Source organism: Filicampus tigris, chromosome 18 (assembly GCF_054856515.1).
Source record: "Filicampus tigris isolate MCC_2025a chromosome 18, RoL_Ftig_1.0, whole genome shotgun sequence".
Classification (NCBI taxonomy): Eukaryota; Metazoa; Chordata; class Actinopteri; order Syngnathiformes; family Syngnathidae; genus Filicampus; species Filicampus tigris.
In genome coordinates this window covers 5953675-5980940 of record NC_141234.1, presented here as the reverse complement: position 1 = coordinate 5980940, position 27266 = coordinate 5953675, and the positions used below count along the sequence as shown (strand labels likewise).

At 45.1% G+C, this 27266-nt stretch overlaps 1 protein-coding gene across 6 annotated transcripts in view; it reads left to right on the top strand.

Annotated features, from left to right (window-relative positions):
- LOC147132187 (triple functional domain protein-like) overlaps nucleotides 1-25003 on the top strand; it is a 53759-nt gene extending 28756 nt beyond the window's left edge. For 3 of the 6 annotated variants that reach the window (XM_086014397.1, XM_086014400.1, XM_086014401.1), the window contains 50 exons: nucleotides 1297-1488; nucleotides 2313-2482; nucleotides 3183-3357; nucleotides 3433-3628; nucleotides 4480-4646; nucleotides 4727-4846; nucleotides 5282-5473; nucleotides 5676-5825; nucleotides 5909-6023; nucleotides 6879-6994; nucleotides 7066-7188; nucleotides 7263-7457; nucleotides 7587-7702; nucleotides 8180-8246; nucleotides 8340-8449; nucleotides 8665-8734; nucleotides 8810-8899; nucleotides 8977-9069; nucleotides 9253-9364; nucleotides 9453-9643; nucleotides 9717-9818; nucleotides 11320-11349; nucleotides 11761-11903; nucleotides 12102-12201; nucleotides 12281-12524; nucleotides 12982-13089; nucleotides 13187-13380; nucleotides 13470-13640; nucleotides 15628-15723; nucleotides 15858-16006; nucleotides 16092-16158; nucleotides 16245-16348; nucleotides 16412-16481; nucleotides 16581-16670; nucleotides 16760-16852; nucleotides 17321-17371; nucleotides 17445-17522; nucleotides 17604-17795; nucleotides 17884-18064; nucleotides 18154-18411; nucleotides 18496-18962; nucleotides 20123-20370; nucleotides 20503-20638; nucleotides 20708-20735; nucleotides 20820-20982; nucleotides 21097-21218; nucleotides 21323-21401; nucleotides 21601-21801; nucleotides 21892-22030; nucleotides 22793-25003. In XM_086014397.1, coding sequence (XP_085870523.1) covers nucleotides 1297-1488; nucleotides 2313-2482; nucleotides 3183-3357; nucleotides 3433-3628; nucleotides 4480-4646; nucleotides 4727-4846; nucleotides 5282-5473; nucleotides 5676-5825; nucleotides 5909-6023; nucleotides 6879-6994; nucleotides 7066-7188; nucleotides 7263-7457; nucleotides 7587-7702; nucleotides 8180-8246; nucleotides 8340-8449; nucleotides 8665-8734; nucleotides 8810-8899; nucleotides 8977-9069; nucleotides 9253-9364; nucleotides 9453-9643; nucleotides 9717-9818; nucleotides 11320-11349; nucleotides 11761-11903; nucleotides 12102-12201; nucleotides 12281-12524; nucleotides 12982-13089; nucleotides 13187-13380; nucleotides 13470-13640; nucleotides 15628-15723; nucleotides 15858-16006; nucleotides 16092-16158; nucleotides 16245-16348; nucleotides 16412-16481; nucleotides 16581-16670; nucleotides 16760-16852; nucleotides 17321-17371; nucleotides 17445-17522; nucleotides 17604-17795; nucleotides 17884-18064; nucleotides 18154-18411; nucleotides 18496-18962; nucleotides 20123-20370; nucleotides 20503-20638; nucleotides 20708-20735; nucleotides 20820-20982; nucleotides 21097-21218; nucleotides 21323-21401; nucleotides 21601-21801; nucleotides 21892-22030; nucleotides 22793-23350 — 7422 coding nt within the window. In that variant the 3' untranslated portion in view covers nucleotides 23351-25003. The remainder of the gene's footprint in view (nucleotides 1-1296; nucleotides 1489-2312; nucleotides 2483-3182; nucleotides 3358-3432; nucleotides 3629-4479; nucleotides 4647-4726; nucleotides 4847-5281; nucleotides 5474-5675; nucleotides 5826-5908; nucleotides 6024-6878; nucleotides 6995-7065; nucleotides 7189-7262; nucleotides 7458-7586; nucleotides 7703-8179; nucleotides 8247-8339; nucleotides 8450-8664; nucleotides 8735-8809; nucleotides 8900-8976; nucleotides 9070-9252; nucleotides 9365-9452; nucleotides 9644-9716; nucleotides 9819-11319; nucleotides 11350-11760; nucleotides 11904-12101; nucleotides 12202-12280; nucleotides 12525-12981; nucleotides 13090-13186; nucleotides 13381-13469; nucleotides 13641-15627; nucleotides 15724-15857; nucleotides 16007-16091; nucleotides 16159-16244; nucleotides 16349-16411; nucleotides 16482-16580; nucleotides 16671-16759; nucleotides 16853-17320; nucleotides 17372-17444; nucleotides 17523-17603; nucleotides 17796-17883; nucleotides 18065-18153; nucleotides 18412-18495; nucleotides 18963-20122; nucleotides 20371-20502; nucleotides 20639-20707; nucleotides 20736-20819; nucleotides 20983-21096; nucleotides 21219-21322; nucleotides 21402-21600; nucleotides 21802-21891; nucleotides 22031-22792) is intronic. The other 3 variants (XM_086014398.1, XM_086014402.1, XM_086014399.1) reach the window with 3 other exon arrangements.
- The last annotated feature ends 2263 nt before the right edge of the window (nucleotides 25004-27266 follow it).

The following is a 27266-nucleotide window of genomic DNA, read 5'->3' as shown; positions in this document are numbered from 1 at the left end:
CTGACGTCGGTGGGAATAACATTGTTAGATGTGCCAAAACGGTCACCGCGAAGAGCAATTCAGTTGCACCAGAAGCCATATGGATTACGAGGAAAACTTAAACAAAATCTTAAACACGCCCACACACTCAGAAAACAGCCGCCGAGTTGAACCAACAAATATAAACGCACGCGCGCACTCACGCACACACACACTCAGTACATTAGTGAGCAAGTCAAACGTGACATCCTGGATGATCAGTTAACATTCAGTTTACACGCTTGTAGTCCGCACCCTTCATAACTAGCCTGTACTCCCGAGACATGTTGCACAAACTACGACGGTTTATTAGTGCGAGGCCAGCATACACCCAAACATGAATAAAGTCACACGTCTACATATCACAGCGATGAATGAGTGGGAAAATGCACTATTCGGTAGATTGCTGTTTTGTTATTCAACTTTATTCTGAATACGGTGGCCAATGTATGCGAATGGGTGTTGTCATGACGTATTTTTTTTTCCTCTCGCTGGGTGACACATTTTTTCTCATTCTGATTGCTGTAGTTAACACCTTTTTCCTCATTCTGATTGCTCTAGTAGATGGCAGTCGTACACCAGTACTTACTGCAGCTCAAAATGTCACATCATTATAGAATAACAGCAGAGACATTTAAATGACATAAATACAGTGTTCCCAAAAATCAATGTAAGTCAATACATAATTTTTTATTGTTAAATATTGTTGTTATTGTTATTGTTATAAATATTGTTAAATAATCATTGTTTTGCAGAGGCTGTATTTAGCAATTTAAAAGATGTTGTTCACAAACACTGTCTATCCACAATTGGTCTTTGAAGCAAGTGCAGATTTGAAATATTTTTTGTATACTTTTTTGAATATCATCAAATTATCGTTATCGAGTTTTTTGAAAAAATATCACGATTTTTTTTTTTTTTTTTTGCCCATATCGCCCAGCCCTAGCAGGCACCTTTTCAGAAATCGGCAGCTCATAGAAATGACTTGGTTGTAATTTCACACTTGGGTGGACAAGCGCTTCAGAAGCCCAAATATCTGTGTACAAGCCAGTAAGAAATACATTTTTCATAATTTGATTCGCTTGACATGCTACGACAGCAACATTATTCTTGTAGATAATTGTTGTTAATTATATGATCCATTGGTGCCGTAATGATGATAATGATCATCTCTGTCACCACCACACTAAATGGCTTAAAACGTTTCCTCTCTCTCTATATATGTTCATGTTGGAAATACATTCGCCTCCTCACTATGTTCATCCCCTCCTTGTGTAGAACACTTACACCAATGCAGACAAGCTGCTGGAGGCGGCCGAGCAGCTGGCCCAGACGGGAGAGTGCGACCCGGAGGAGATCTACCAGGCCGCCCACCAGCTTGAAGACCGGATCCAAGACTTTGTTCGCCGCGTGGAGCAACGCAAAGTCCTGCTGGACATGTCTGTCGCCTTCCACACGCACGTCAAAGAGGTGGGCAGAGGGACGGGCGGGGGGGGGGATAGTGGGTTGGTGACGTAATGCTGAAGTGGATGGTGGGCTGCCTGTTGAGAGCTTTTTACACCGTCAAGGCAGATAATTAACACCATTTATTGTTTTATCCTGGCATAGGATTAGTCATGGAGCTGTGTATAACAATACAAATAAAAAGACTGGCACTTGATAGAGGCCTGACAATCCTGATTCGGATCAGCAGCACAATTGTACTCCTGCATAGATATTCATATGCCTCAACTCAGAAATGAACGGAAAACATCCTCACAGAAATACAAAGTACAGAATGTGCCAAAAGTATGTTTACACATTCACATTACATTCATGTATTTATTTAATTTTTACAGTTATGAATAATGGCAAATTTGAGTCAAGAACTGTCGTGGATGAAAGTCACTCAATAAGATACAGAAGGCAGCAAAGCAGGTTTAAGTGGCCGAAGAAGAAAAGGAAGGTGAAGTAAAGAAAGGGAAAGAAGTAAGGATGTACAGTATGACGGATGCAAGGCGGGAAAGAGTTAAAAAAAGAAGGAAGACAAAGGAAGTATAGAAGTAAGGATGCTAGAATAAAAAGCAACTCTGAAGCAAAGAAGGAGGCCAAGAAGGAAAAGATACCAGGAAATGCATGTCAATCATTTTTGGGGGTTTCTAATTTTGTCCCACCATGTATGTAAGAATCAATGTACGTACACTCCATTTTTTTTCTGTTCTGTTCAGGGTGGCTGCGCATGTGAGTTCTGAAGTAAAGCTTATTTTAGCGTTTTTTTTTTTTTTTTTTTTTTTTTTTCTCTTGCGCTTTTGTAGCTGTGGACGTGGCTGGAGGAGCTCCAGAAGGAGCTGCTGGACGACGTGTACGCCGAGTCGGTGGAAGCCGTCCAGGATCTGATCAAACGCTTCGGGCAGCAGCAGCAGACCACGCTGCAGGTCACCGTCAACGTCATCAAGGAGGGCGAGGACCTCATTCAGCAGCTCAGGTAGCAGCAATGGCAAAACGGTCAGCCCAAAATGTATGAAATCTTCAGAAAAATAAATAAATAAGCAGTTTAAAAAGAAGAGTGAATTGGAGGAGGAGGAGGAGGAGGAGGAGGAGAGGCGTTTGCAGTTGACCCTTGGCCTCCATTTCTGTTTTCTTACTCTTCCTCCATCTCTTGTCTCTCTCTCCTCATTTGTTCTGTTCATCATCACCCCATCCCTGGTGTGCTGCTCAACCGTGTATTACGTAACTCTGCTTTTAAAAGCGCCCATCTAATTGTGCAGCAGTCTCCTCCACACATCTCTCGTGTTTGTGTGTGGGAGTGTTTGTGACTATCCTTCAAACGCCAATCAGCTGTCACCTTTCTTGCTCGTTTGGCCGTCTTTGTTTAGCGGGTAGCGGTTGTATGCTTTTCAGCTGGCAACAAAAGCGAGTGTACATTTAAGTGAAAATTGTGCCCAAAGTGTCAACATTTTTTGTGTCCAGTGGCTGCCATTATTTTACAGCGTTGGGCTTGCACTGTCAAGTCGGACATTGCACATTCCAAAGTTTAGAGAAGGTCAAATTAAGTGCACCTGTGAATGTTAAAGCACATTTAAATTCATCCTGTAATATTCCCCACAAAGCCCAATATCCCTAACTTTGAGTACAGGAGTGTACCGTTTGCATACCTTGTTTGACTGCGTGTCTCCCATTCCCAGGGACTCGGCCATCTCGAGCAACAAAACGCCGCACAACAGCTCCATCAACCACATTGAGAGCGTGCTGCAGCAGCTGGACGAGGCTCAGGCCCAGATGGAGGAGCTCTTCCAGGAAAGGAAGATCAAACTGGAGCTCTTCCTCCAGCTCCGCATCTTCGAGAGGGACGCCATCGATGTGAGAGTCTTTCAAACGCATGCGGCGCTCTGCCCTCTTCTGCCCTTTTGATTGTCACCTCGCTCCCCGCTTTAGATTATCTCCGACCTGGAGTCGTGGAACGAGGAGCTGACGGGTCAGATGAACGATTTTGACACGGAGGACCTGACGGTGGCCGAGCAGAGGCTGCAGCATCACGCCGACAAAGCCTTGACCATGAACAACCTCACCTTTGACGTCATCCACCAGGGACAGGAGCTGCTTCAATGTGTTAATGAAGTCCAGGCATCTGGTAAGTCCCTCGAAAAGAGAAATGAGGAGACAAGTTTGTTTTTCCCAGGCCCAAACTTGAGGCTAGAAGCAGGAGCTGTGGCAGAGCACGTTCTTGCTGTGTCGGTGTTCGATATTGACACTGCGGAGGTGTTTTGAGGGTCACATTCGGCCAGTGTTTGTGATGAGAGGCGCCCACGCACAAAGCATAAAAATTCACCTGTGAGCCCGCATGTTAATGGCTGCGCAAGAAGCACTTACATCACATCGGTGGTTTGGAGCTTGCTGACCAATAAACATAAAAACCTAGTCTTTAATGTGTAGGTTTCATGTGAATATCAAAAGAGCTGCCACGCATAAATAGCAGGCAAACATTCTACTTATAATTTTTGATACTGACAACTGGAGGATTCCCAAGTGAAAATTTGGACGTCGTGGCTGACTACAACCATTTGTTTGTAGTTCATGATCTGTTTTGACAGCTCACCCGCAGAGATCACATGACTCTGTTCTTCCTCCAGGCGTCGTCAAGCTTTGTCCTCGAAAATGGCCAAGGCAGACAGCCATGTGGATCAAAATGGGGTGGATCTACTCGATAGCAAAGAGTCTTTTTTTTTTTTTTTTTCCTTGCTCAGGAAAAGTTAGAACATTTTGTTTTCATAACTTGATGCTTTAAAGACTTGACATTGAATGAATCATTCTAACGCTTGATATAAATCTGCTATGTTAATATTGATAGCATGCACCAGATACGACTTTTCAAACGGCAATATGAAAATCACCGACTGGTTGCGTGCTGAAAGTGGCACATGCACATTGCTTCTCTTGTGTGTCAAAGTGTATTTTATATATCTACCTCTGTTATTCCCCCAGGCGTCGAGCTGCTGTGCGACCGTGACGTGGACATGGCCACCCGCGTTCAGGACCTGCTGGAGTTCCTCCACGAGAAGCAACAGGAGCTGGACTTGGCCGCCGAGCAGCACCGCAGGCACTTGGAGCAGTGCGTCCAGCTGAGGCACCTGCAGGCCGAAGTCAAACAGGTAAAATCTTCAATTCGAACAGTGTCAACCTTAAAAGCTTCCATTTTGGGTGGATTTAATTGTTTGTTTTTTTTTGGCAGGTTCTGGGTTGGATTCGTAACGGCGAGTCCATGTTAAATGCGGGTCTCATCACGGCCAGCTCCCTGCAAGAAGCCGAGCAGCTGCAGAGGGAACATGAACAGTTTCAGCATGCCATTGAGGTTCCATTAGTCTATTGCAGTGTTTCCCAACCTTTATTGAGCCAAGGCACATATATTTTTTGAAATCATAAAGCACACTAGCAAACAGAAATGTCACAAAAAGTGGAGAAAGCCTGATTATCAGCAGTCCCTCTAGGAATTTGTCATAATTGCAACAAGTTAACATGAATTCAAACAATTGGGCTTGCAATTTCTTCCAATCAACTCAACTCATCCCATTTACCTGCTCTGCTTTTCACATTGCTGCCATAGATAGGCGAACAAATTGACACTATTTGAAATAAATAATTCTCTGACTGATAATTGAAATTGGCTAACTTCTAGCGATGCCGGATGCTGTCTCATGGCACACTGGTCGGGAATCGCTGGTCCGTCGAACCGCGTCTCCATCGTTGGCCGCTCGTTCATTGTGCTTGTTCGGCTTCCTGCCCGCAGAAGACCCACCAGAGTGCCCTGCAGGTTCAACAGAAGGCCGAGGCCCTGCTGCAGGCCAACCACTACGACATGGACCTGATCAGAGACTGTGCCGAGAGCGTGGCGTCCCACTGGCAGCAGCTCATGCTCAAAATGGAGGACAGGCTCAAGCTGGTCAACGCCTCTGTGGCTTTCTACAAAACTTCGGAGCAAGTAGGACATACAATGAATGGACTATGTTTGACATTTTAATTACGTTACATCAATTCAAATGATCCTACATTGATGGCTATTTTTTGTGCATGCTATTAATCCTAGTAGGCTGCGTTGATGGGGCTTAAGAAATCACTTCAGTGGCATTCTGCATTGTAGGAACAAAATACAATCCTAAACTTAATTCCCCCCCCCCTTGCAGGTGTGCAGTGTCTTGGAAAGCCTGGAGCAGGAGTATAAGCGGGAGGAGGACTGGTGCGGAGGAGCGGACAAACTTGGCCCCAACTGCGAGACGGACCATGTGACCCCCATGATCAGTAAACACCTGGAGCAGAAGGAAGCCTTCCTCAAGGTTGACATGAGACCGTGGAAGATATAAACGGAGTCGCTACGTTACACCTCTGAGCTGGCCCGTTTGTCATTGTTGTCAATCAGGCGTGCACTCTGGCCCGGAGAAACGCCGACGTCTTCCTCAAGTACATGCACAGGAACAGCGTCAACATGCCGGGATTGCTGAGTCACGTCAAAGCGCCAGAGCAACAAGTGAAAAGTCAGTTTGGGGCAAACAATTAAATGGAGTTAACTTATTTATGTGAGCAATTTCTCTACGGCCACTTCGGAGTGATTAAAAAGAATTGAAGAAAGCTAATTGTCATAAAATGTGTAATCAATGATGGGGAGTAATTTGCTTAAGTAACTAACAGAAGAGAAGGATGAGAAATGTAACGAACAAATACTTGAAATTAGTAGCCCAAATGAAATTTATAGTAGCCGCAACAGAATGTTGGCATAAATGTTGCCGTTTAGCATTTACAAATGTACAAATGATCAATGTTTCTAATGGTTAAGAAGTGACTTCACAATGTGTCCTTGAAAAATGGTAACTTAAAGACAGCCAATTGTATCAAGATGGGCTGGATGAATATACCAGCTGACAAAGAGTCTACATTTTTGAATCATAATCCATAAGAAATTGCTCAGTTCATTCGCTAAAGGTAAGGATTTATTTTTGCGCCTTAAATTGGAATGTTCTCATAAACTCTCAATCCAATGACCTGTTTTGCAACGGTTGACAGCATTGATTTTTAAAACCACTTAGCAACGTGATTTCCACAAACCGACCAGAGTGGAGTTTGTGACGTGATTGCGTCAAATGAAATTTTATTGGGCCAAAGAATGTCTACTGTGCAACGGTTGCTGTTACAAGGATGCTTCTAGCAAACATCTTAAACATTTATTCAATATCCTTCATATCCAGTTTAAATTGCTAGTACACTAGTACTAGTGCACTGAATTGTCGTACTACTGAGGATTGAGAGCATACTAGTACATCATTTTGATTTAATCAGAGAATCTTTCATCATCTTTGTTCCCCTAACGGGTGAGTGTTCTTTTGTTTTCACAGACATCCTCAATGAGCTGCTGCAGAGAGAAAATCGCGTCCTCCACTTCTGGACCATGAGGAAGCGACGTCTGGACCAATGTCAGCAGTATGTGGTGTTTGAACGCAGTGCCAAACAGGTGAAAGAGATTGGAAACATTTATCTCTTGTCTGCACAGGTTAGAAGACCAAATGTCACGTTTGCTTTCAGGCCCTTGAGTGGATTCATGACACGGGCGAGTTTTATCTGTCCACACACACCTCCACCGGCTCAAGCATCCACCACACGCAGGAGTTGTTGAAGGAGCACGAGGACTTCCACATCACCGCCAAGGTGGGTCGCGCGGCATTCTCTCGCCTCGGCACGTGGGCGCCGGCATGTCAACGCCCTCGCTCGGTCCTCCGCAGCAAACCAAGGAGCGCGTGAAGCTGCTCATCCAGCTGGCCGATGGCTTCTGCGACAAAGGTCACAGCCACGCCGGCGAGATCAAGAAATGGGTGACGGCCGTGGACAAACGCTACCGGGACTTCTCCCTGCGAATGGACAAGTACCGCTGCAGCCTGGAGAAAGCTTTGGGCATCTCATCCGACTCCAACAAGGCTGTAAGTCTGTCACCCGGTGCGGACATGATATCAAATTATGATCCGCCCATTTCACGACTTTTAAGAGTGCAAAAATCATACAGGCTGAAGACAACAAACAATGTCGCCTTTCTCCCCGTCTTTTGCCAGAGCAAGGATCTCCAACTGGACATCATTCCTGCCACGGCTCCGGGCTCCGACGTCAAGCTGAGGGACGCCGCCCACGAGCTCAACGAGGAGAAACGCAAGTCCGCGCGCAGAAAAGAGTACGTAAACACTTCTACCCCATTCGTGCCCTTAAAAACGCAGTTTACCCGATGGAGGGGCTGCTTATTGATTAAAATCAACTGCTCAAGTATGTCGTGGTTGACAGTAGTTATTTGCCATCAGCTACTGAATACTAGATGACGTCAGTGCAGAGGCACATATATAATGCATTTGCATGATTGAAAGTGTTTGGCCAGCTCAATAACACCAGACATCCCTGTTAAGCACCTTACACACATACACACACACAGGAAGCAAGTGTGTGTCATTTTATGAGTCTTACAAATCACTGTCACTGTGTCCATCATCCACGACTGCTTTACGACCGTGTTTTAGAGCCTCTGAATGTATTTTATTCCTCTAAAATGTTCAGTGTTCATTAGGGTAAATGGGCGGCAAAGCTGACGTGATTTCGGCCGTAAAAGGCTGAGATCATTACGATCAATCGCGCCTTGTTGATGTTTTTTTTTCTTTAGGTTCATCATGGCAGAGCTGATTCAGACGGAGAAGGCCTACGTGCGAGACCTTCGTGAGTGCATGGATGTGAGTTTGACTTCTGTTTACTCACCTTTTATTTATTTATTTTTTTCCAAACCTCGACGAGTGACACAAGTGACTCTTTGTGGCCTCTCGCAGACTTACCTGTGGGAGATGACAAGCGGGGTGGAGGAGATCCCGCCAGGAATCCTGAATAAGGAGCACATCATCTTTGGGAACATGCAGGACCTTTATGAATTCCACCATAAGTAAGCATCTTTTTTATTTATTTATTTTTGACAGGCTCTGCATTGACTCAACCAATAAAACAAAATGAGAGTGTAATTGCTACTGTTATAGCGCCTCCAAGTGGTCAGTTAGCTCTTTACACATAGTGGCCTCACACTAATGCATTAAAAATGTATTGTAGGGATTTAAGACAGGATTTCATCTCCTCTTTTTCAAACCCTCCTCTCTTTTTCAGCATCTTTCTCAAAGAGCTGGAGAAGTACGAACAGTTGCCTGAAGATGTTGGCCATTGCTTTGTCACATGGGTATGCGTCACTTTCTCAGTAAACATCATCATGTTGATAACCGGTTAAGAAACGTGATCATTTTTGTTTTTATAGGCTGATAAGTTCCAGATGTACGTGAATTACTGCAAGAACAAGCCAGACTCCACTCAGCTCATCCTGGAGCATGCCGGGAACTATTTTGACGTAAGTTAAACAAAAGTACAGGCCATCGTTTTTTGTTGTTGTCTTACATGTTTTTGCTCTCTCTCCGGGGTTGACAGGAAATTCAGCAGAGGCACCGACTGGCCAACTCAATCTCCTCCTATCTGATTAAGCCTGTGCAGAGAATCACAAAATATCAGCTGCTGTTAAAGGTACCCTGAAAAAAAATACACCAGATGTTTGGGTCATTTTTAACCTTCAAACAACTGCTACTTTTACACACGTGGGAGCAGCAACACATACAGACAGTGCATAATGAACCGAGATAGAGCATGTGTTGACCGAATTATGTTGTTAGATTTGAAGTGTATTTATTTGTGTTTTTTTTTTTTTAGGAGTTGCTGACATGCTGTGAAGAAGGCAAAGGCGAGATCAAGGACGGCCTGGAGGTGATGCTGAGCGTTCCCAAGAGAGCCAACGACGCCATGCATCTCTCCATGCTGGAAGGTGACTCAACACACGCAAGAGCGCCACCACTGATTCGTTCGTTGTTGACGTTTTAGTTGCTGACGGTCCCTCCGCTCTCCTCCCGCAGGTTTCGATGAGAACATTGAATCGCAAGGCGAGCTGATCCTCCAGGAGTCCTTCCAGGTGTGGGATCCAAAGACTCTGATCCGCAAGGGCCGAGAGAGGCATCTTTTCCTCTTCGAGATGTCCCTGGTCTTCAGCAAGGAGGTCAAGGACTCCAACGGCAGGAGCAAATACATCTACAAGAGCAAACTTTTTGTGAGTCCTCCTTAACGCGCGTTTCAACTTTGCGACGTTGCCAGTGACGATTAATACTCGGCTCTCGCCCTAGACCTCCGAGTTAGGGGTGACGGAGCATGTTGAGGGCGACCCCTGCAAGTTTGCTCTTTGGGTGGGACGCACACCCACGTCAGACAACAAGATTGTTCTGAAGGTAAGACGAAAAGCACCTTTAAAGTTTCAACCATCTGTGTTTTTTCACACTAAACTAACATTAAAGCACTTTTTAGTTAAGCCTCGATTTGATGCAAATCTATTGACAGGTGTGGATTTTTGTCTGATTTTGTTATTTGCAAATTTAGCTTACGTAAAATGTGATATTTTGGCTACTTTTTGCTATTTTAAAAAAGCTACATGAAAACTGTTGTTTATTTATTCATTTTCACTGATTTGAGTCAAACGTTTTGGGTAAAATGGGCTTATTTCTAGACTCGACTCCCCTTTTATACATTTTTGGGGACACGGAAGCAATTTCATGTTATAGTCTTAGTTTCCAAATGAGGCTTAAATGGCTTTCTGCATTCCGAAAGACCCAATGAATGACACAATTTTGATTTTAAGAAGTGGAGATATCCTCTATTTTAATTTAAGTCGAAGCTCTGCTGAATGTCGAAAGGCTGTACTTTGGCTATTTAAGAAAAAAAAGATAATATTCATTGAAAACTTACTTTACTTTCATTACTTTATGCAGTAATACACACAAAAAAAAAACTAATGGGCACAGTGGTGCTGTAGATGCACTTGTTATAAACACACAATAGTGTTGTTGTCCACCATTTTACATGCTGCTTTATCTAAATAAATATTTGTAACATTCACAAGACACATAATATAATGTCAGGTAAATTACACCGAGTAAACTGCAATGAAGATGACCGTATTTTTATATGGTCTGGTGCTTGGTATGGTCTACCATCCGTACTTTTTTGCTGTCGTCTTTCCTGTCACTCCAAGATGTCCGCTTTGTTCGCATGAGCAGCTTCAAGGTCGCTGCCAACTTTTCTGTAGTCACGATGCCCACCCCAGTCCCCCTTTTCACTTTTTGCACATCTCTGTTGATCTCCCGCTTTTGATTGTGCCTTGTTAGCGCGTGCGTCTGTCTATCTGGGGCTGTGTTTTCTCTGGATGTTTGTCTCCAAAGTGTCTCTGTGGGCTGACATGCTTCCACCAACGCCGCTGACACTTGTTCGACTTCTCAACGCCCACAACCTGGCTGCATGCCGTTGTTTCGAAGCAACCGCTCAACTTTTTATTGATTTGACCACCGCTTTCGGTGTCATTTTCTCCAATCCCCCGTCCTCTCTTTCCAAAGTGGCAAAAAGGTTGAGATTTCGTGTCAGGGTTTGGAAGAGCATGAAGCTAAAATCAACTTTCCACCGAATAACAACATGACAATTGCTTAACTAACAGCTATGGACTGCTACGTACATTAAATACGTCTCATCACTAACTACACGTTCATCACCATGACAGTCTGCCACAGTCTTATTTAGGCTACACTGTCAAGGCAGGTTGTTGGTGTTGTGCTTTTTTTTTTTCTTTTTTTTTTTTTTTTTGTTAATCATGTCAGTCTATCTTGTGATCAAAGAAAATGTCCCCCACCCTTTGTAAAACAAAACCAGTGAAATTGTCTATCTCATATTTCAAATTCAAAGCTAAGTCAGGGATCCAAACACGGAGCGATGGTGAGTACAAAATATCCCGCAACACAGCCCTTCAACTTCTTACGAGTCTGAAACTGAAACTCAAAAGCAACTCTGAATGTTGACTTCTCATTGTCTGACTGTAAAGCACTTTCAGTTTTATGACTAAAACCTTAATAATCCTGATGTGAAAGGGCTAAAAGGTAGCATTAGATTTCTCACAGCATAATTCTTTCAACTTTTTTTACTATACTGTATTTAGCTTCTTCACAATAAATAAAAGTAGAAAATAAAGTATTGTGCCAGAGCACATACTTCAAGTAAACCTCCAACTGTAAAGAGAAGCTAATGTGTTTCATTCAGACTTGTGGGAAAGACAGAGTGAAACAACAATTCTCAAATGCGGTTGATTTCCAAATGGCCCTAACCTTTGCCTGTCCTCCTCACCAATAGGCGTCCAACATTGAGAACAAGCAGGACTGGATCAAGCACATCAGGGAGGTGATCCAGGAGCGCACCATCCACCTGAGGGGGGCGCTGAAGGAGCCCATACATATTCCCAAAGCTAGCACTGCCAAGCACCACAAGGGCCGAAGGTAACCAAGGAAACGTTTGTATATAAGGTTGTACATAAGGTTAGAGATCACAAACAGTGCACAGTGACAAGAATATGTTACGTAAAACAATTATGAATTACAAGCGTGGTTCCGGAACAAATTCTTGTCAATTTGTTTGGGTTAGGCTAACTACTGCAGGCTGAGAACTGAATCTAAGAAATTGCGACTGTGCTTTAGGGATGGGGAGGATCTTGACAGTCAGGGTGAAGGCAGCAGTCAACCAGACACAATCTCCCTGGCCTCACGCACGTCCCAGAACACACTGGACAGTGACAAGGTGAGTGGCGCTTGCCCCGCTTACACCTGTGAGCCGCTCGCTCTCTCCTCTCCTCACCTGCGCCCCGGGTGCGCCGCAGCTCTCCGGCGGCTGCGAGCTGACGGTGGTGATTCACGACTTCATGGCGAGCAACAGCAACGAGCTGACGGTGCGGCGCGGCCAGACGGTGGAGGTTCTCGAGCGCTGCCACGACAAGCCCGACTGGTGCCTGGTGAGGACCACCGACCGCTCCCCGGCTCTGGAGGGCTTGGTGCCCTGCTCCATGCTCTGCATCGCGCACTCCCGCTCCTCCATGGAGATGGAGGGCATCTTCAACCACAAAGGTAACGGAGGAGTTCGATAAGAAAACCATAGCCGTAGAAATGGCTCTCAATATGATGAAGTGCACTTCTACACCTCAACAGCAGTGCGGCACGGTCGAACCTTCCTAGTGAAATGCCCAAAAAGGGCTTCTGTTATACAAGTAGGGCAACTAGGAAAACTAGTAGTGGGCATTTTGGTGCTGCTAGTAGCGTTACTAGCACAGCACACGTAAATACTTATAAAATACAACAAGGTGATATTTTACCTTTCGATTACGTATCTTGTCCTGTCGTACTCAAAGGCCACTGTTTGAGCCGAATTAACTTGACATCAATTCCTATTAAAATAAAGTTATGTATTATGACAGAAGGCATCAATATGGAAGTTCCACTGTACAACACCTGTAGTTAACACATTGTTAAATTAATCGTTGGTGTATCTAATGCTTTAATACAAGGCGTTGATATTTAATTACAGACACCTTGTCAGTGTGCAGCAATGACTCCATCATGCCAGGATCTTCTGCTACACTTCAGCCTGGTCATGGAATGGGCTCCCATGTTTCACCCGGGCCAAAACGACCAGGTAGACGTGACACCGCCTCGAAAAAGCTTTTTAAAAATGGCTGAGATTGTATTGTGCAGTTGTTCTACAAGCCGGGATGACGTTCCGCGTCTCGCAGGTAACACTTTGCGAAAGTGGCTCACCAGCCCCGTGCGGCGGCTGAGCAGCGGCAAGGCGGACGGCCACGTGAAGAAGCTGGCCCACAAGCACAAGAAGAGCCGCGAGGTAAGGAAGAGCGGCGAGATGACCATGGGATCCCAGAAAGACTCTGACGACAGCGCCGCCACGCCCCAGGACGAGACCGTGGAGGAGGTGGGGCGTCGCCGCCGCCGCCTTCTCTTGCGACATGGTGTCATTCTGTAAAGCGCGGGAATTTGAACCACCGTCCCGCTGTGTCGCAGAGGGTCCGCAACGAGGGGCTGTCGAGCGGCACGTTGTCCAAATCCAGTTCGTCGGGCATGCAGAGCTGCGGCGAGGAGGAAGGCGAGGAGGGTCCCGACTCGGTGCCACTTCCTCCGCCGATGGCCATCCAGCAGCATAGCCTGCTGCAGCCGGACGCACAGGATGATAAGGTGGGAAGCCACAGGCGCAACGCAACGGTCAACAATAGAAAGGCCGCAGCCAGGAAGGAATGATGAGTGCCCACATGTCCACACATACACTGGGCGAAAATCTCGCTTTGAAATAAAACAGATTCAACTATGACGCCGTTTTAGCCAATGAAGGGAGGCATTTGTGGAAAAGGTCCGACAACATCAATGACTAATTCAGGAGAGTCCAACATTCAGAATAAAGCAGAGGAATTTGGGCTTTTTACAAAAAGTCACATTTCAATGCTATTTTTGTTTATGTACAATAATTGATTGCATTTTTAAGTGATTTATTTTATGAAATAAAATGCAGTTATCATGTGTAAAGAGGGTTTTTGTCCAGGTTTAAAATGACTTGTGTTTGTGTGGACATTGAGAGGAGAAACTAGATGTTTATCGACTGACACATTTAGAAAAAAAAAAATAGTTCGGAACATGTCATTATTACTCATCATATTTTTTTAATTTGTCCAGGTTTTAATCTTATTTCCGACCGAATATTTTCCGATAGTTTGAGCTTTATCTTCCTGTGTTGCATCCTATTCTTTCCTCTGACAATTTTTTTTAGGCAGCAGAGAGTCTTTCTTCTGACACTAATTTGTGTTTCTCTTTTTTTTTTGTTTCCTGATTGTATTGTTTGCCATAATGTAGCATTACCTTGATTTATGTCCTGTCTTTGCTTTGTCTCAGTTTCCGTACCTCTCCATCTGAAAAGCCTCATCTTCCTCCCTCTTTCTTCCCTCACCTTCTCCGCTTCCCCTCTCGGCACTCTTCACCTGTAAATGCTCTTTTCCAATTGCTCCTTTTCCTTTGCTTTTTCAAACTATGTACCGCCATGAATTAAGTCCCCCTATTTTTCCTGATGTAAGCTTCTTGAAACTTTATCCTTTTGTATTTTTTTTCTCAAAACAATACCCAGTTTCTTAGTGAATGTTCCTGCCGGTTCATCTATTTTTATTTTTTATTTTTTTGTCACACGTTCTGACTTCATCTTTCTTGAACACGCAGTTGTAGTCAGGCAAAGGAGTCAAGAAGCCTTATGTGCGCCAAAGTGCTAGAAAGTTCTCCTTCAGCCCGTTGAAGTGTAACAACGCTGCAGCTTTTTCTGCGTGCTGAAAAGCTTGAAAGGCTTTAAATGAACGCAATCCATCCAGTCCAAATATGAGCCAAGCCCGAGGCTGAGGTGAACAGTTTAAAACGTTTCCCCTTGTTGCACTCACCACCACCCTCCCTCACCCCGCTCTTCCTCATCTCCCTTTTTACCCTCTGTGCGTTGAATTTCATAATTGGCATCTGTATAAACGCTGGCGAGGCCACAAGAGCACACAGGCTCACCCAGAAAACCTAATTGGGGAAGCACAGCAGCGCAAGGGTGAGACTCTCCTGAAATGTTTTTTTTTATTATTTGCATCAACATAAAACTCCTCCATCTCCCTTTTTTTTTCCCATTTTAAAGATTTCATCACCTCAATAAGCAGTACAACATATTGAATTTGAACGCATTCGCTCTTCATTGCTTTTTTTTTTTTTCCTTACGTGATCCTTTTTTTCTTCTGTTTACGCATTTTCACCGTGGCACATTTTTTTTTTTTTTTTTTTTTTTAAACCTGTAACTGAGTTATCACTTGATTTCAAGTTTTATGATTTGACCGCAGCTCTATATTCCAAACATGTGAAATCACATCACCAACAAAACAAATCACCTCGTTTAACAACAAAACTTTCAACGGATTCACTTCTCAACATTAGGCATTAAAGCTTGCATTTCCATTTATACGCTACTGGTTCATCCAAGTCCACTTCTCCTACTTGCATCAAAGCATTCTTTGAAGAAGGGCTTTAGGGTCCCGTGTTCACCAAGACGTGACGCCAACAAACTATATCCGTCTCTCTGGTGGACATGAGCCCTAAAGGAGCAGCTTTTCTGTTAAGTGGACCTCATTTTTTTTAATTTCCTGTACATCTACAGAACTCCTCTCATCTGTCCGTCCGCCCGTCCAGCTCAGAGACGCCCAGTGCTGCTGAGTTGGTGAGCGCCATTGAGGAGCTGGTCAAAAGCAAGATGGTAGGAAATGTGCCACGTTGCCCATTGAGGCTGATAATGTCTAAAAAAAGCGAGTGACAAGAAACGACCGTGTCTCGAATGCAACGTCGGCGCCCAAATCAAATAGTTCAGTCTTCTTCAACTCTCTGCCGCAGGTTCTAGAGGACCGTCCCAGCTCGCTGTCAGTAGAACAAGGAGACAGCAGCTCTCCCTCCTTCAACCCCTCTGACAACTCCCTCCTCTCCTCGTCCTCCCCCACGGATGAGATCGACGAACGGCGGGCCAGCATTCTCAAGAAGAGACAGTATGTAACCTTCCGTTTTCAATCCGTCCGCATTTTTTTTTTTTTTCAAATCTCTTCTCGATAATATTCTGCTATTTCTTTGAAGGTACATTCTTCTGGAGTTGGTGGAGACGGAGAGGGATTACATCAGAGACCTCAGTCAGGTGGTGGAGGTGAATGGAGCGTCACTCATTGGCTGTTAAGTGTGTGTGTGTGTGTGTCTGTGTGTGTTTGATCGCTGTGTGTGTGTGTCTGTTAGGGTTACATGAGCAGAATGAAGGAGGAGGGCGTCCCTGATGACATGAAGGGCAAAGACAAAATTGTGTTTGGCAACATCCATCAAATCTTTGACTGGCACAAAGAGTAAGTACGTGATGTCCGACTAGATTCTGCGGTGCAAAGCTCACTATCTTCTGTTTTCGACAGTTTCTTCCTCACCGAGTTGGAGAAATGTTTGGAGGATCCAAACAGACTGGGACCGCTCTTTCTCAAGCAGGTTTGTTGTCACTTTCGTGCCACTTCCTGTATGTGTTTTTTTTTTTTTTTTCTACCCTTCATCTAATCATCATGTATGCTTTTTTTTTTTTATGCCTAGGAGCGAAGGCTAAACATGTATGTGGTGTATTGTCAAAACAAGCCCAAGTCTGAGCACATTGTGGCAGAGTACATCGATACTTACTTTGAGGTAATGTTGCGAATAATAATTAAAAAAAAAAAAAAAAATGCAAGTGAGACACATGGCAGACTTTTCATGGACCGTCGTCATCCGCGCAGGAGCTGAAGCAGCAGCTTGGCCACAGACTGCAGATCGCAGACTTGCTCATCAAGCCAGTGCAGAGGATCATGAAGTACCAGCTCTTGCTCAAGGTTGGTGTGCGATTGGACACTGGAGGGCGCCAGAGCTGCCAACGTTTTTAGGAGTAGGAATTTGTCCTCCATTATTCACCATGAAGCTTGCTCAGTCACTGTTTTTGTGCTCGCTGAAATGCCAAAATATGCCACAAGATGGCACCGAGCCCTGTCTATTGGAAATTAAGTCCTGCTTTTCAATTAGGCGCAGGTTTGGTGTCAACAAATTACGTGGAAGAGCAAAGTGTATTAATTTAAAAAGTTTTAAAGAAGTTACATAATTTGGATGCATTTTGTGCAAAATCAAACAATCTTTTAGCCATTTATTTTTTAAGAGAAATGATTTCAAGGACTGCACTTTGTGGTTATATATATAGAGTATAAACTTTTAATGTAGGCAATTATGAACTTCTTTTGGAGGATTGCTGTCAAGTATTGCACAAATTTATAGGCTCCAATAGTATCTTAATCGTATGCTTGTTTTAGGACTTCCTGAAGCACTCAAAAAAGGCAGGGCTTGAGTCTGTGGATCTGGAGGTAAGAAAACCGCTTCAAACCAGTCATTTCCATTTCCAGCAGTACCTTTTATAACCATTTATGACTCTTACAGAAAGCAGTCGAGGTCATGTGCATCGTACCGAAAAGGTGCAACGACATGATGAATGTCGGCCGGCTTCAGGGATTTGAAGTAAGAAATAAAAGTCAACACGGCATGGATGTCTTCGTCTTCAAAGTTCATCTTGCGTGGCTGACTCGCTGTCCTCGCTAGGGTAAGATCGTGGCCCAGGGACGCCTTCTGCTGCAGGACACGTTCTTGGTGACTGACGCGGAGAGCGGCGCTCTCGGACGGACGAAGGAGCGGAGGGTCTTCCTCTTTGAGCAGCTGCTCATCTTCAGCGAGCCGCTGGACAAGAAGAAAGGCTTCTCCTTGCCCGGCTTCCTGTATAAGAACAGCATCAAGGTACAAGGATGGCAGATGTATTTATTTACTTTTTTGGAAGCGTCTTCTGTAATCGTAAAAATGTTCATTTCTCTCTGTGCTGCTCCAGGTGAACAATTTGGGTCTGGGAGATGACGTGGAGAGCGACCCCTGCAAGTTCGTGCTGACTTCCCGCTCGACAAACGGCACCGTGGAGTCGTTCATGCTGCACTCCTCTCACCCGGGAGTGCGCGAAGTGTGGACACTCCAGATCGGCCAAATACTGGAGAGCCAACGCAATTTCCTAAATAGTGAGCCGACGTGAAGACACGCAAGGGGGGGGGAAACGATGTTTTTTACCCAAGCTAAAGACCACCTTTTGTCTTCTCTCATGTCGCAGCTCTGACCTCACCAATTGACTATCAGAGGAACCACGTTGGGGCGAGCGGGGGGGCGTCTTGTGTGTCCAGCGCGGGCTCTCCAGGTGGAAGCAGCAGTGGGCCGAACGCGCCGGGAAGTTCCCCGGCGAGCAGCTCCATCCCTCCAGGGTCCCAAGGTGGCTGCCGTCGACCATCCAGGATCCCCCAGCCCTCTCGCCTACCCCAACCCCTCCGCCACCATCCTGGAGCCGATCCCGACGGCCCCAACAAGATGTCAGGTACGCCTCGCCGTGTGAGCCGTAAACGCCGTCGGCATCAATCAAACATGCTTGAGGTTTTAGTTGTGCTCACTTATGATCCAGGTCCAAGTCCCCGTCCCGTTCCTCCCCCCGCGCTCCCCCCAGGGGGTAGTCCGCAGGGCAAGCGCCCCATCCAGAACCTAGAGGACCAAGCACAGCCCCCCACGAGCGTTGTCGCTCCGATGGTCCGTGCCGCGGTAGGGCCGCTGCCCCCCACGCCCTCGCCCAAAACGCGGCCTGGAGCCGTACCCCCTTTGGTCCCTCCCGCCTTTGTCAAGGACGTCCTTCCGCCGCCCCCGGCCAGCCCCAGTCAGAAGTCTGGATTCTGGAGCTCCATGCCAGGCTCTCCGGCCAGCCGCCCCGGCTCGTTCACCTTCCCGGGCGAGGCGGCGGAGAGCCCGGTCCGTCCGAATTCTACCCAGACCCCAAATCAAAGCCACAGACACTCCACGCACAGCAAGGACGCTGACCGCATGAGCACCTGCTCGTCCGCCAGCGAGCAGTCCATCCAGTCCACTCAGAGTAACGGGGTAAGACCGAAAGCCCGCTGCTGCTCCGACTAACACGGAGGCCGAGGGGAGACCTGCTGTGTCCCGTCGCCTGTCCCGCTGCGGCCGGCGCTACTAATCTGTCCACTACTCCACATCTCTGCTCTTCAGCGCCATCTTCTCTAGCTTTGATAATATCGGAAGACCCGAGCAGCTCCTTTCCTTGTTCTCAACTCCTCTGATGGACCAAACGCTGAGAGCGCCTCTCGATTTCTGACTTCTAACCCCGCTTTACTAACGCCTGACCCCGGTCCTTCTCTTGCTGCCGCCACGGCGCGGTTCTCAAGTTGTCCTCTTTCCCGCAACTAACCTCTGACGTTTGTAGGCCGGCTACAAACGGATCCTCTCACTCAAGCTAACCCGGCTCTCGCCTTTGACTGGAGCTGCAGAATCAAAGAAAAACCTTTGCTTTTCCACCTTTCGTGTGCACTTTCCTTTTTTACTCTTCAAATGATCAACTGTTTCTGTCTTCTGTTTCACAATGCGCTAAGCTACTTGTTCATACAGTGGTACTTTGACTTACGAGTTGAACGTGTTCCGTGACCAAGCGAGTCCCTCAATTTAGTCGCATTGTGAATCAACATCCCCATTGAAATAAATTGAAATGCTACAAAAGGGGACTGATTCAAAGAAGCTCCTTTTTTTTTTTTTTTTTTCTTTGTGGTAAATGTAAGCGTTATAGAAACAATGGCGGCTTTATTCTTTATTTTGATTCATATCTTTATGTTATGTCCTCATTTTCAAGGCAACATTTATTTTTATGTTAAAGAGACAGTGCCCAAGAATGAATTGTTGAAATAAAACCAACAAAATTAAATGATTTTTTTTTTGTTTTTTTTTTTTTACATTTTCCTCTTGGTATGACGAAAGGGTTCGGAGGTGCACAGGACCCAAAAAAGGTTGGTCACCACTACTTGAAGGGGTGCGGCCTAGTGAGTGACATCAAAAACATGGCCCGTTAGTCTTCATGCGAGCTTCTTCTCATTTTGTATTCGACCGTTGATGCACTTGTAAGACAAGGTCCCACTATATTTGTTAATAGCCTCTCCTGATATTAAATAATCCACATTTATCGATCCAAAATGAACACGTCAATCCTCTGGCATGTCACTTAAGCACCACGTTTCTTCCCTGTGACACAGAGTGAAAGCAGCAGCAGCAGCAGCGTATCCACCATGTTGGTGACGCAGGACTACATGGCGCTGAAGGAGGATGAGATCAGCGTGAGTCAAGGCGAGGTGGTCCAGATTTTGGCCAGCAACCAGCAAAACATGTTCCTGGTGTTCCGGGCGGCAACTGAGCAGGGCCCCGCCGCCGAAGGCTGGATCCCCGGATTCGTCCTTGGTCACACCTCAGCCATTGCGCCCGATTGCCCCGAGGGATCCATTAAGTGAGTTGGAACGGCGAATGTTGGAACGGCGAATGTTGGAACGGCGAATGTTGGAACGATGAAAATGTGGATTCTCATTTTCGCAACTACGTGTTTTTAAAAAGTCAAATAATCTGCATTTTCTTTCCCCAGCAGGAAGTCCTCTTCCTGGCATCCAACCTTGCGCATCCGAAAGAAATCGGAGAAAAAGGAGAAGGAGGCAAAGAAAGACGGCAAGTTGGAAAACGGTTACAGGAAGTCCAGAGAGGGCAATAAAGTTTCTGTAAAGGTGGGCTCAGCACAATTCTTCAGCACAAATCACTCCATTCTCTGACGTTGTCTCCTTTTTCATTTCCAGCTTCTAAATCCAAACTACATCTATGATGGTAAGCGTCTCTCGGTGCAGCCAGCATCCATGCTGAATGTTCTTCAAAAAAGAAAAAAATCAAATTTTGCCCCCGCCCTTCCAGTCCCACCCGAGTTCCTCGTGCCTCTGAGCGACGTCACGTGCGACAACGGCGAGAGCGTCACCCTCAGGTGTAAGGTGTGCGGTCGACCCCGCGCCACCGTCACCTGGAGGGGACCCAACCAGAGCAACCTCACCAACAACGGCCGTTTCAGCATCGCTTACAGGTAGGATGGCAAACCATAGAGAAGCGAAAACCCACCGCAGCAGCACTGGAGATCGTTTTTTTTTTTTTTCTAATTTTTACTCAAGTTTGATTTTACTGAATGCGTTTGTTTCAGTGACACCGGCGAAGCGACCCTGCGCATCATCGGCGTGGCGTCGGACGACGACGGCGTGTACACGTGCGTCGCCGCCAACGAGCTGGGCAGCGCCACGTCGACGGCAAGCCTGCGAGTGCTCGGTGAGTCCAAGACGCAGCGCTGGCCGCGCGGGTGCCGCCGCCGCCACCGCCGCCGTTGTTGCTAGGCGGCGCCAGTTTTAAACTGCGCGTGTGTCTTTTCTTAGCTGTGTCCACTGACGGCTTGCGAGTGAGCTGGAAAGACAACTTTGACTCGCACTACATCGAGGTGGTTGAACTGGGCAGGTAACAAGCTAACATTGTACAGACACCCACTGGACACTTGATTAGGTACACCTAATGCAAGTGTGTTTCTATTCTATTTTAAAGTGAGGACCAAGAGTGTACTATGAAATGGACCTTTAGTTGAATATTGAGGAGAGTGACTAAATGCTCAAAACGGCTTTCCACGGACATGAGCCTGACCTCCTTTGTCGTCCACCAGGGGTCGCTTCTCAGTTGTCAAGCGTTGCGACCACCGGGCCACCAAGCGTCCGGTGGCCGTCAAGCAGGTGAACAAGAAGCTGATGAGGCGAGACCGCGTCACGCAGGAAGTCAACCTGCTCCACAGGCTCCAACATCCCAACATTGTCAACCTGGTGGACACGTACGAAACCCCCAGCAGCTACGTCTTGGTCCTGGAGATGTGAGCAGAAACACACGCACGCATGTATTACCGTGAGAAAGAAGACTTTAGTGAGTTTTTTTTTTTTTTTTTTTTTGTCTTTGTTGTCAGGGCCGACCAAGGCCGTCTGCTGGACTACATCATCAGCTGGGGCAATCTGACAGAGGAGAAGGTGGCCTGCTACCTCCGAGATCTTTTAGATGCTTTACACTACTTGCACAACAGCAGAATAGCTCATCTGGACGTTAAAGTAAGATTGAACAAAAATGTATTTCATTTGCAAAAACATGGCAGCATTTTTTTTTCTCTACTGGACTACTACTAAAATTTTCCTTCACAGGATTTTCAAAAGAAAACAACATTTTCCTTATCAATTTGCATTCTACTTGTGACATAAAATTCGACTTAGCAGAAATGGCAGTCGGTGCCCATTGATGAAAATGTCATTAATCCTTAAGCACCTTTTGTCTCCACAAGGGGGTGCAGATTCCCCGTACAAACACCATTGATGGTTAAAAATGCCTTCCATGTGGCTGCAAATATGCACATAGTAGAAATAAAAACATATCTAGTAAGACACTTGTTCTACTATTGTCTTTCTGGGGTGGACAAAGAGTGCACTAGTAACAGAATTATCATAGTTTGGGAATTTTCATTATATAGTTTTGTTTTTAGAGCCAGTTTGTTCATTTTTTGTTTTGTTTTTATTATTATTTTTTTAATGCACAGAATATTTGTTGAGTGTAAGAAGGGAAAAAAGCTCACAGTAGGTATTGCGAAATAGTCAACTACAATTCTCAAACGACCCTTTGACCTTCTTTCTTTGCTTCTCTTAAACCCAGAAAGCTAATGCATGATGTTGACAAAAACATAAAGGAAAGACATTCACTATAATATAGAAAGTGTCGGTTAGCTTTGTTTTATTAGTTGTCGTAAAATGTGACAAGGACATGGACTGTAAGCTGGATATCAACTAAATGCTGACGGCGTCTGGTGTGGTTTGTGTGTCCAGCCCGAGAACTTGCTGGTGGTCCACGCTTCCAGTGGCCAGCCGTCGGTCAAAGTGACGGACCTGGGCGACGCCGTGCAGCTGGGCGGCGCCCCCTACGTGCACCCGCTGCTGGGCAGCCCCGAGTTTGCGTCCCCGGAGCTGGTGCTGGGCAAGCCGGTGTCTCTCACGTCGGACGTGTGGAGCGTGGGCGTGGTGGCCTACGTGCTGCTGAGCGGCGCCTCGCCCTTCCTGGACGAGAGCGCCGAGGAGACGTGTCTCAACATCTGCCGGCAGGACTTCAGCTTCCCCAAGGATTACTTCCACGGCGTCAGCCAGGCGGCGCGCGACTTTGTCCGCCTGCTCCTGAGGACCGAGCCGACCGGCAGGCCGCCCTCGGGGCTGTGCCTGCAGGAGGCGTGGCTGCGGACGGCCGCCGACGACGACCACGCCGCTCCCGAGTGCTGCCTGGACACCTCGCGCCTCGTCTCCTTCATAGACCGCAGGAAGCATCAGACGGACGCGCGGCCCATCGGAGGGGTGCGCGGCTTCATCCAGAGTCGCCTGCAGAATCAAGTCTGAACTAGGGTTGCAAAGGTCTGGGAATTTTCCCCCGAAACTTTCCGGTAAATTGCCATGGGAAGTTAAAGGCTGAGTTTGCGGTTTTAAAATTGGAACGTACCCCCACTCCATTAATACGAACATGTTAGAAACAAGGATGGATGGATACTGCAAAGCTCCAGAAGCTCAGGCGAACAGCCCAGTGCGAGCGGAGTGCGCCTACGAGTGCAAACGATTGAGTCTAAAATAGATTTCTCATTTTGTTATCGATTAAGAGACACCCTTTAATTTTGCCAATGATTCTTTCGCTCCCCTTACTTCCCATGGAAAGTCTCCCAACTTTGAAAATTCCTGTAATTTTGCAACCCTAGTCTGAGCAAACATCGGGAATGTTTGCTGTGCCAAAAGAAACGCTGAGCTCATCCTTCTTCACAAAAAAAAAAAAAAAAAAAAAAAGCAATGATTCACTCAAAGTCCTTTTGGAGTTCATGGATGCCCTCGTCTACTGCTGCTCGCTGCTTTACACTCACATTTTGAAGAAAAAAAAAAAACAAATCAAGAAATTATATATAGTACAGTATAAGTAATTTATTTTCCTTAGCAAGGGTTCAAAGGCGACCAGCGGTGAGCTTTTCCATAGAAAGTGACGCCATCTTGTGCGTTTTTTGTTTGCTTTTTACACTCCCAACGAACTTTCGTACATTTCTAGAAAGGACGCACGGACTCCACGGACTGTCCAGCGAGACACCCAACAACAAAAAAGACATTGTTAAAGGAACAAAAGTTGTGTTTAAGCCTTACCTTGTCACTACATTACTCACCAAAAGTTTGCGATGTTGGGCTTTGCAGTGAAATTTCAGAATGAACCTAAACTGCATCTGTAAAGGCTATAGTGCGGTTTTTGGTTGGTCCTGAAATCGCACCTCAATATCCCAAACTTTTCCCAAGTAACATGTGACTAAATCGCCTAAGGAAATCAAAAGTGTAAATGCACTCATCGTATGTTCTGTTTCTCATGTGCAATGTTGCAGCTTTAATGTTTTATGCAACTATTTATGAAGACATCCATCAATATGTATAAGTGAGTGTAGAACGAAGGTACAGTATGTACTTGGTACTGCGAGAACTGCTGGTAGTTGCGTGTCATTGGCTACAATCATTCGCGTTGATCAAATTTTTGTTTGTACTGTCTGTTCTGTGTAGTATTGGTACACCAAAATTGCTAGCATTTAATTGTACTTTTTTTCTAAGGGTTTGTTGTTGTGTTTCACACAGTTCTATGTGAAATGATTGTTTACACGAGTCAAAAGCGATGTTTTGGGGGGAGAACAAAATGCAGAAGTGAAGTTTAATTTGAGGAGCTGTTTTGTAAATCATTTTGTTCAACTTGTTTGTGTACAGATGCTCTTTTTTGCCAAATTCAGCAAGCTCAAAGTCCTTCTGTGTAACATTTTATTTATTTTTTGACAGTGTGCAAACTTGAACTGGATACCTCAGTTTAGGCTTGTTGTTTTTTGTTACATGTCCACATTTCACTCGTTAAACAAAGTATGTTTGCTACTTGTTTTTATTTTGTACTTTTGCATGTATATTTCTTTGTACAGATCATATTTTTTCTTGTAAATATTTTCATTTTGCCATCAGTTATTTGAAGATTAAACATAATGGCCACTAGGCCTGTTTAAGGTGTCATTTATCATCACCGTGCTATTAAGCACCTTTTTCCCCTTTTAATGGCTTAACATTCTGACGTTCGATATTCAGTTAGTTGGGGACCGTCCACAAATTTTATGGGCGATTGTATCATAAATTGGCAAAACTTCTCCGAAATGACCTATATAAAATACAATGTGAGGTGAAGTAGTTAGAGGCTTTACTTTGACACCTACTACAGCAATCAGAATGAGAAAAAGTGTTTCACTAGATTTTTGGTGAATATTTGTGTCAGTTTAGCACTATACTCATCCTTGAATTGGCTCCAACTTCTCCCAAATGATCTATATAAGGAATATTTGGGGTTTAGGATTTGAGGTGTAGTAGTTAAATGCCTCCCTTTGCTCATCTACTACAGAAAACAAAATTACAAAATGTTAATTAACTGATTTTTGGTGAATATTTTTTGTCAATTTATGACACATGACATTTGTGGACTGTCCCTAACTCGTGAATATCGAACGTCAAACCAACTTTTTCTCGCTGAGCTGCACCCCATTTGTAATAAATTGGTAGAAATGTTCACATGCGAGAGATTTAGCGCGACCATTTCTCTTATTAAATATCCTTCGGGTTCGAGGGGCACCATTGTTTAGGTAGCTGCAAGTGCGGGCTCCACTAAATAGACGCGACCGAGACGGCTCCGAATTGAAGGGTTTTCAATCGTTTATTTTACAACGTCAAAACAGCAACTCCCCTGGGCCACAAGAGGGCGCTCAGGGTTAGCTCGTGCAATTAATCTTAGTCTACCATAACAACCATCTCGCCCAGACTTCAAATTCGTGCCATCCGAATCTACTTCTGTTAGCGCTGCCGTTAAAGGCAGGCTAAAGCACTGCTTCCGGGAAAAGGACCTCTGGTCACTTTGTAATCGAGATTTTAAAATATCCCTGCAATTTCGTATTTTGGATGAACATATTTTGTATTCTTCGCGTTTATCTGGGAATACAAAAAATAACAACAGGAAAACTATACATAATCCAATTTAATAGCTATATTTTTATGCAAAATGGCTCGTATTTTATTTTTTAAACCAGCTCCAATTATTGAAAAACGAAAAACACCCCGTTTTTGTTTTCAGATTTGCGTACCCAAATCGGAAATTGGATGAACGTAAGGTACACGGACCGCGAACCAACGGCTGAAAAGCAGAAAAAAAAGAAAACTCCACATAGTTTGCAGTTTATTTTTAAAAGGGATCCTTCAATACAAAGCAAGCAGGAGGACCTCAGACCAGGTGAAAATAATTTTGTGTAACGTTTCAGCTTGTTTGACATTTATGGATGGAACTGTGTACACGATTGCATCTTGTCTAAACTGATTTCTTTTCAATTGGAAGGGCCTGAGTGTCCAAATGTGCAATGTTCATCTGTGCATCAACAAACTGTTTTGTGAATTCCACAAGTGAGTTGAAGTGACATGTTTACAGTCCACACTGAACGGTCGCTCAAACTGAGTGTGAGGAAAGGTAAGTCAACTTTTTTTTTCTTCAAACAAATGTAGGCATCAAGGAATTAATGTGTGCAGTGTAGGAGTTTTAGTGTGCACTCAGTCATAGTGATCAACACAAATAAAACCTTGCCCCCCCTCTCTGTTTCAAGGTTGTGGAGGCACCAGATTTGGTGTGGGGCAACAAGAGGAACTGGACCAGGCTAATGAGTACAAATGAAGTGACCGACACACGTTTTTTTTTTTTACCTTCCTTTGTGTGGTTGTGCCTGGTGGATGAGTCAGGAAAATGTAGTTTACTCAGCGTTGGGTTTTTGATGGGTTTTTGCGTTCATTTCAACATTTTTTCCCAAGAAAATCTGCAAAAATGAATAAAAAAAATCTTCGAATACACTCCACTTAAACGTACCTGCTTAAATTATTGCACGCTCTTCCGAGTGTGCGGGTCGCATGATTATGTAGTACATAAAGATGCCACCAGGTGGCGGTTGCAGTTTATTACTCCATTGTTCACCATCTTTGAGAGAGTATTGCAAATGTTGAAGGTGGATCTAAAGTGGGAACTGTATAACAGTACACTTACAATTTTATTTCAACAATACAATTTTATTTTTTGGACCGTTAACGTGAAAATGCATTAGTAAAAGGAAAGTCTGAAGAAGGAAGGTGGGGTGGAGGTGGTTATAGCTGCTTTTGTCCCAGCACTATGTATTGTGCATCTTGGTGTAAAAAATGAGCAGCCAGAGAAGAAATGATTGATCAGCAGGCCAGGCCA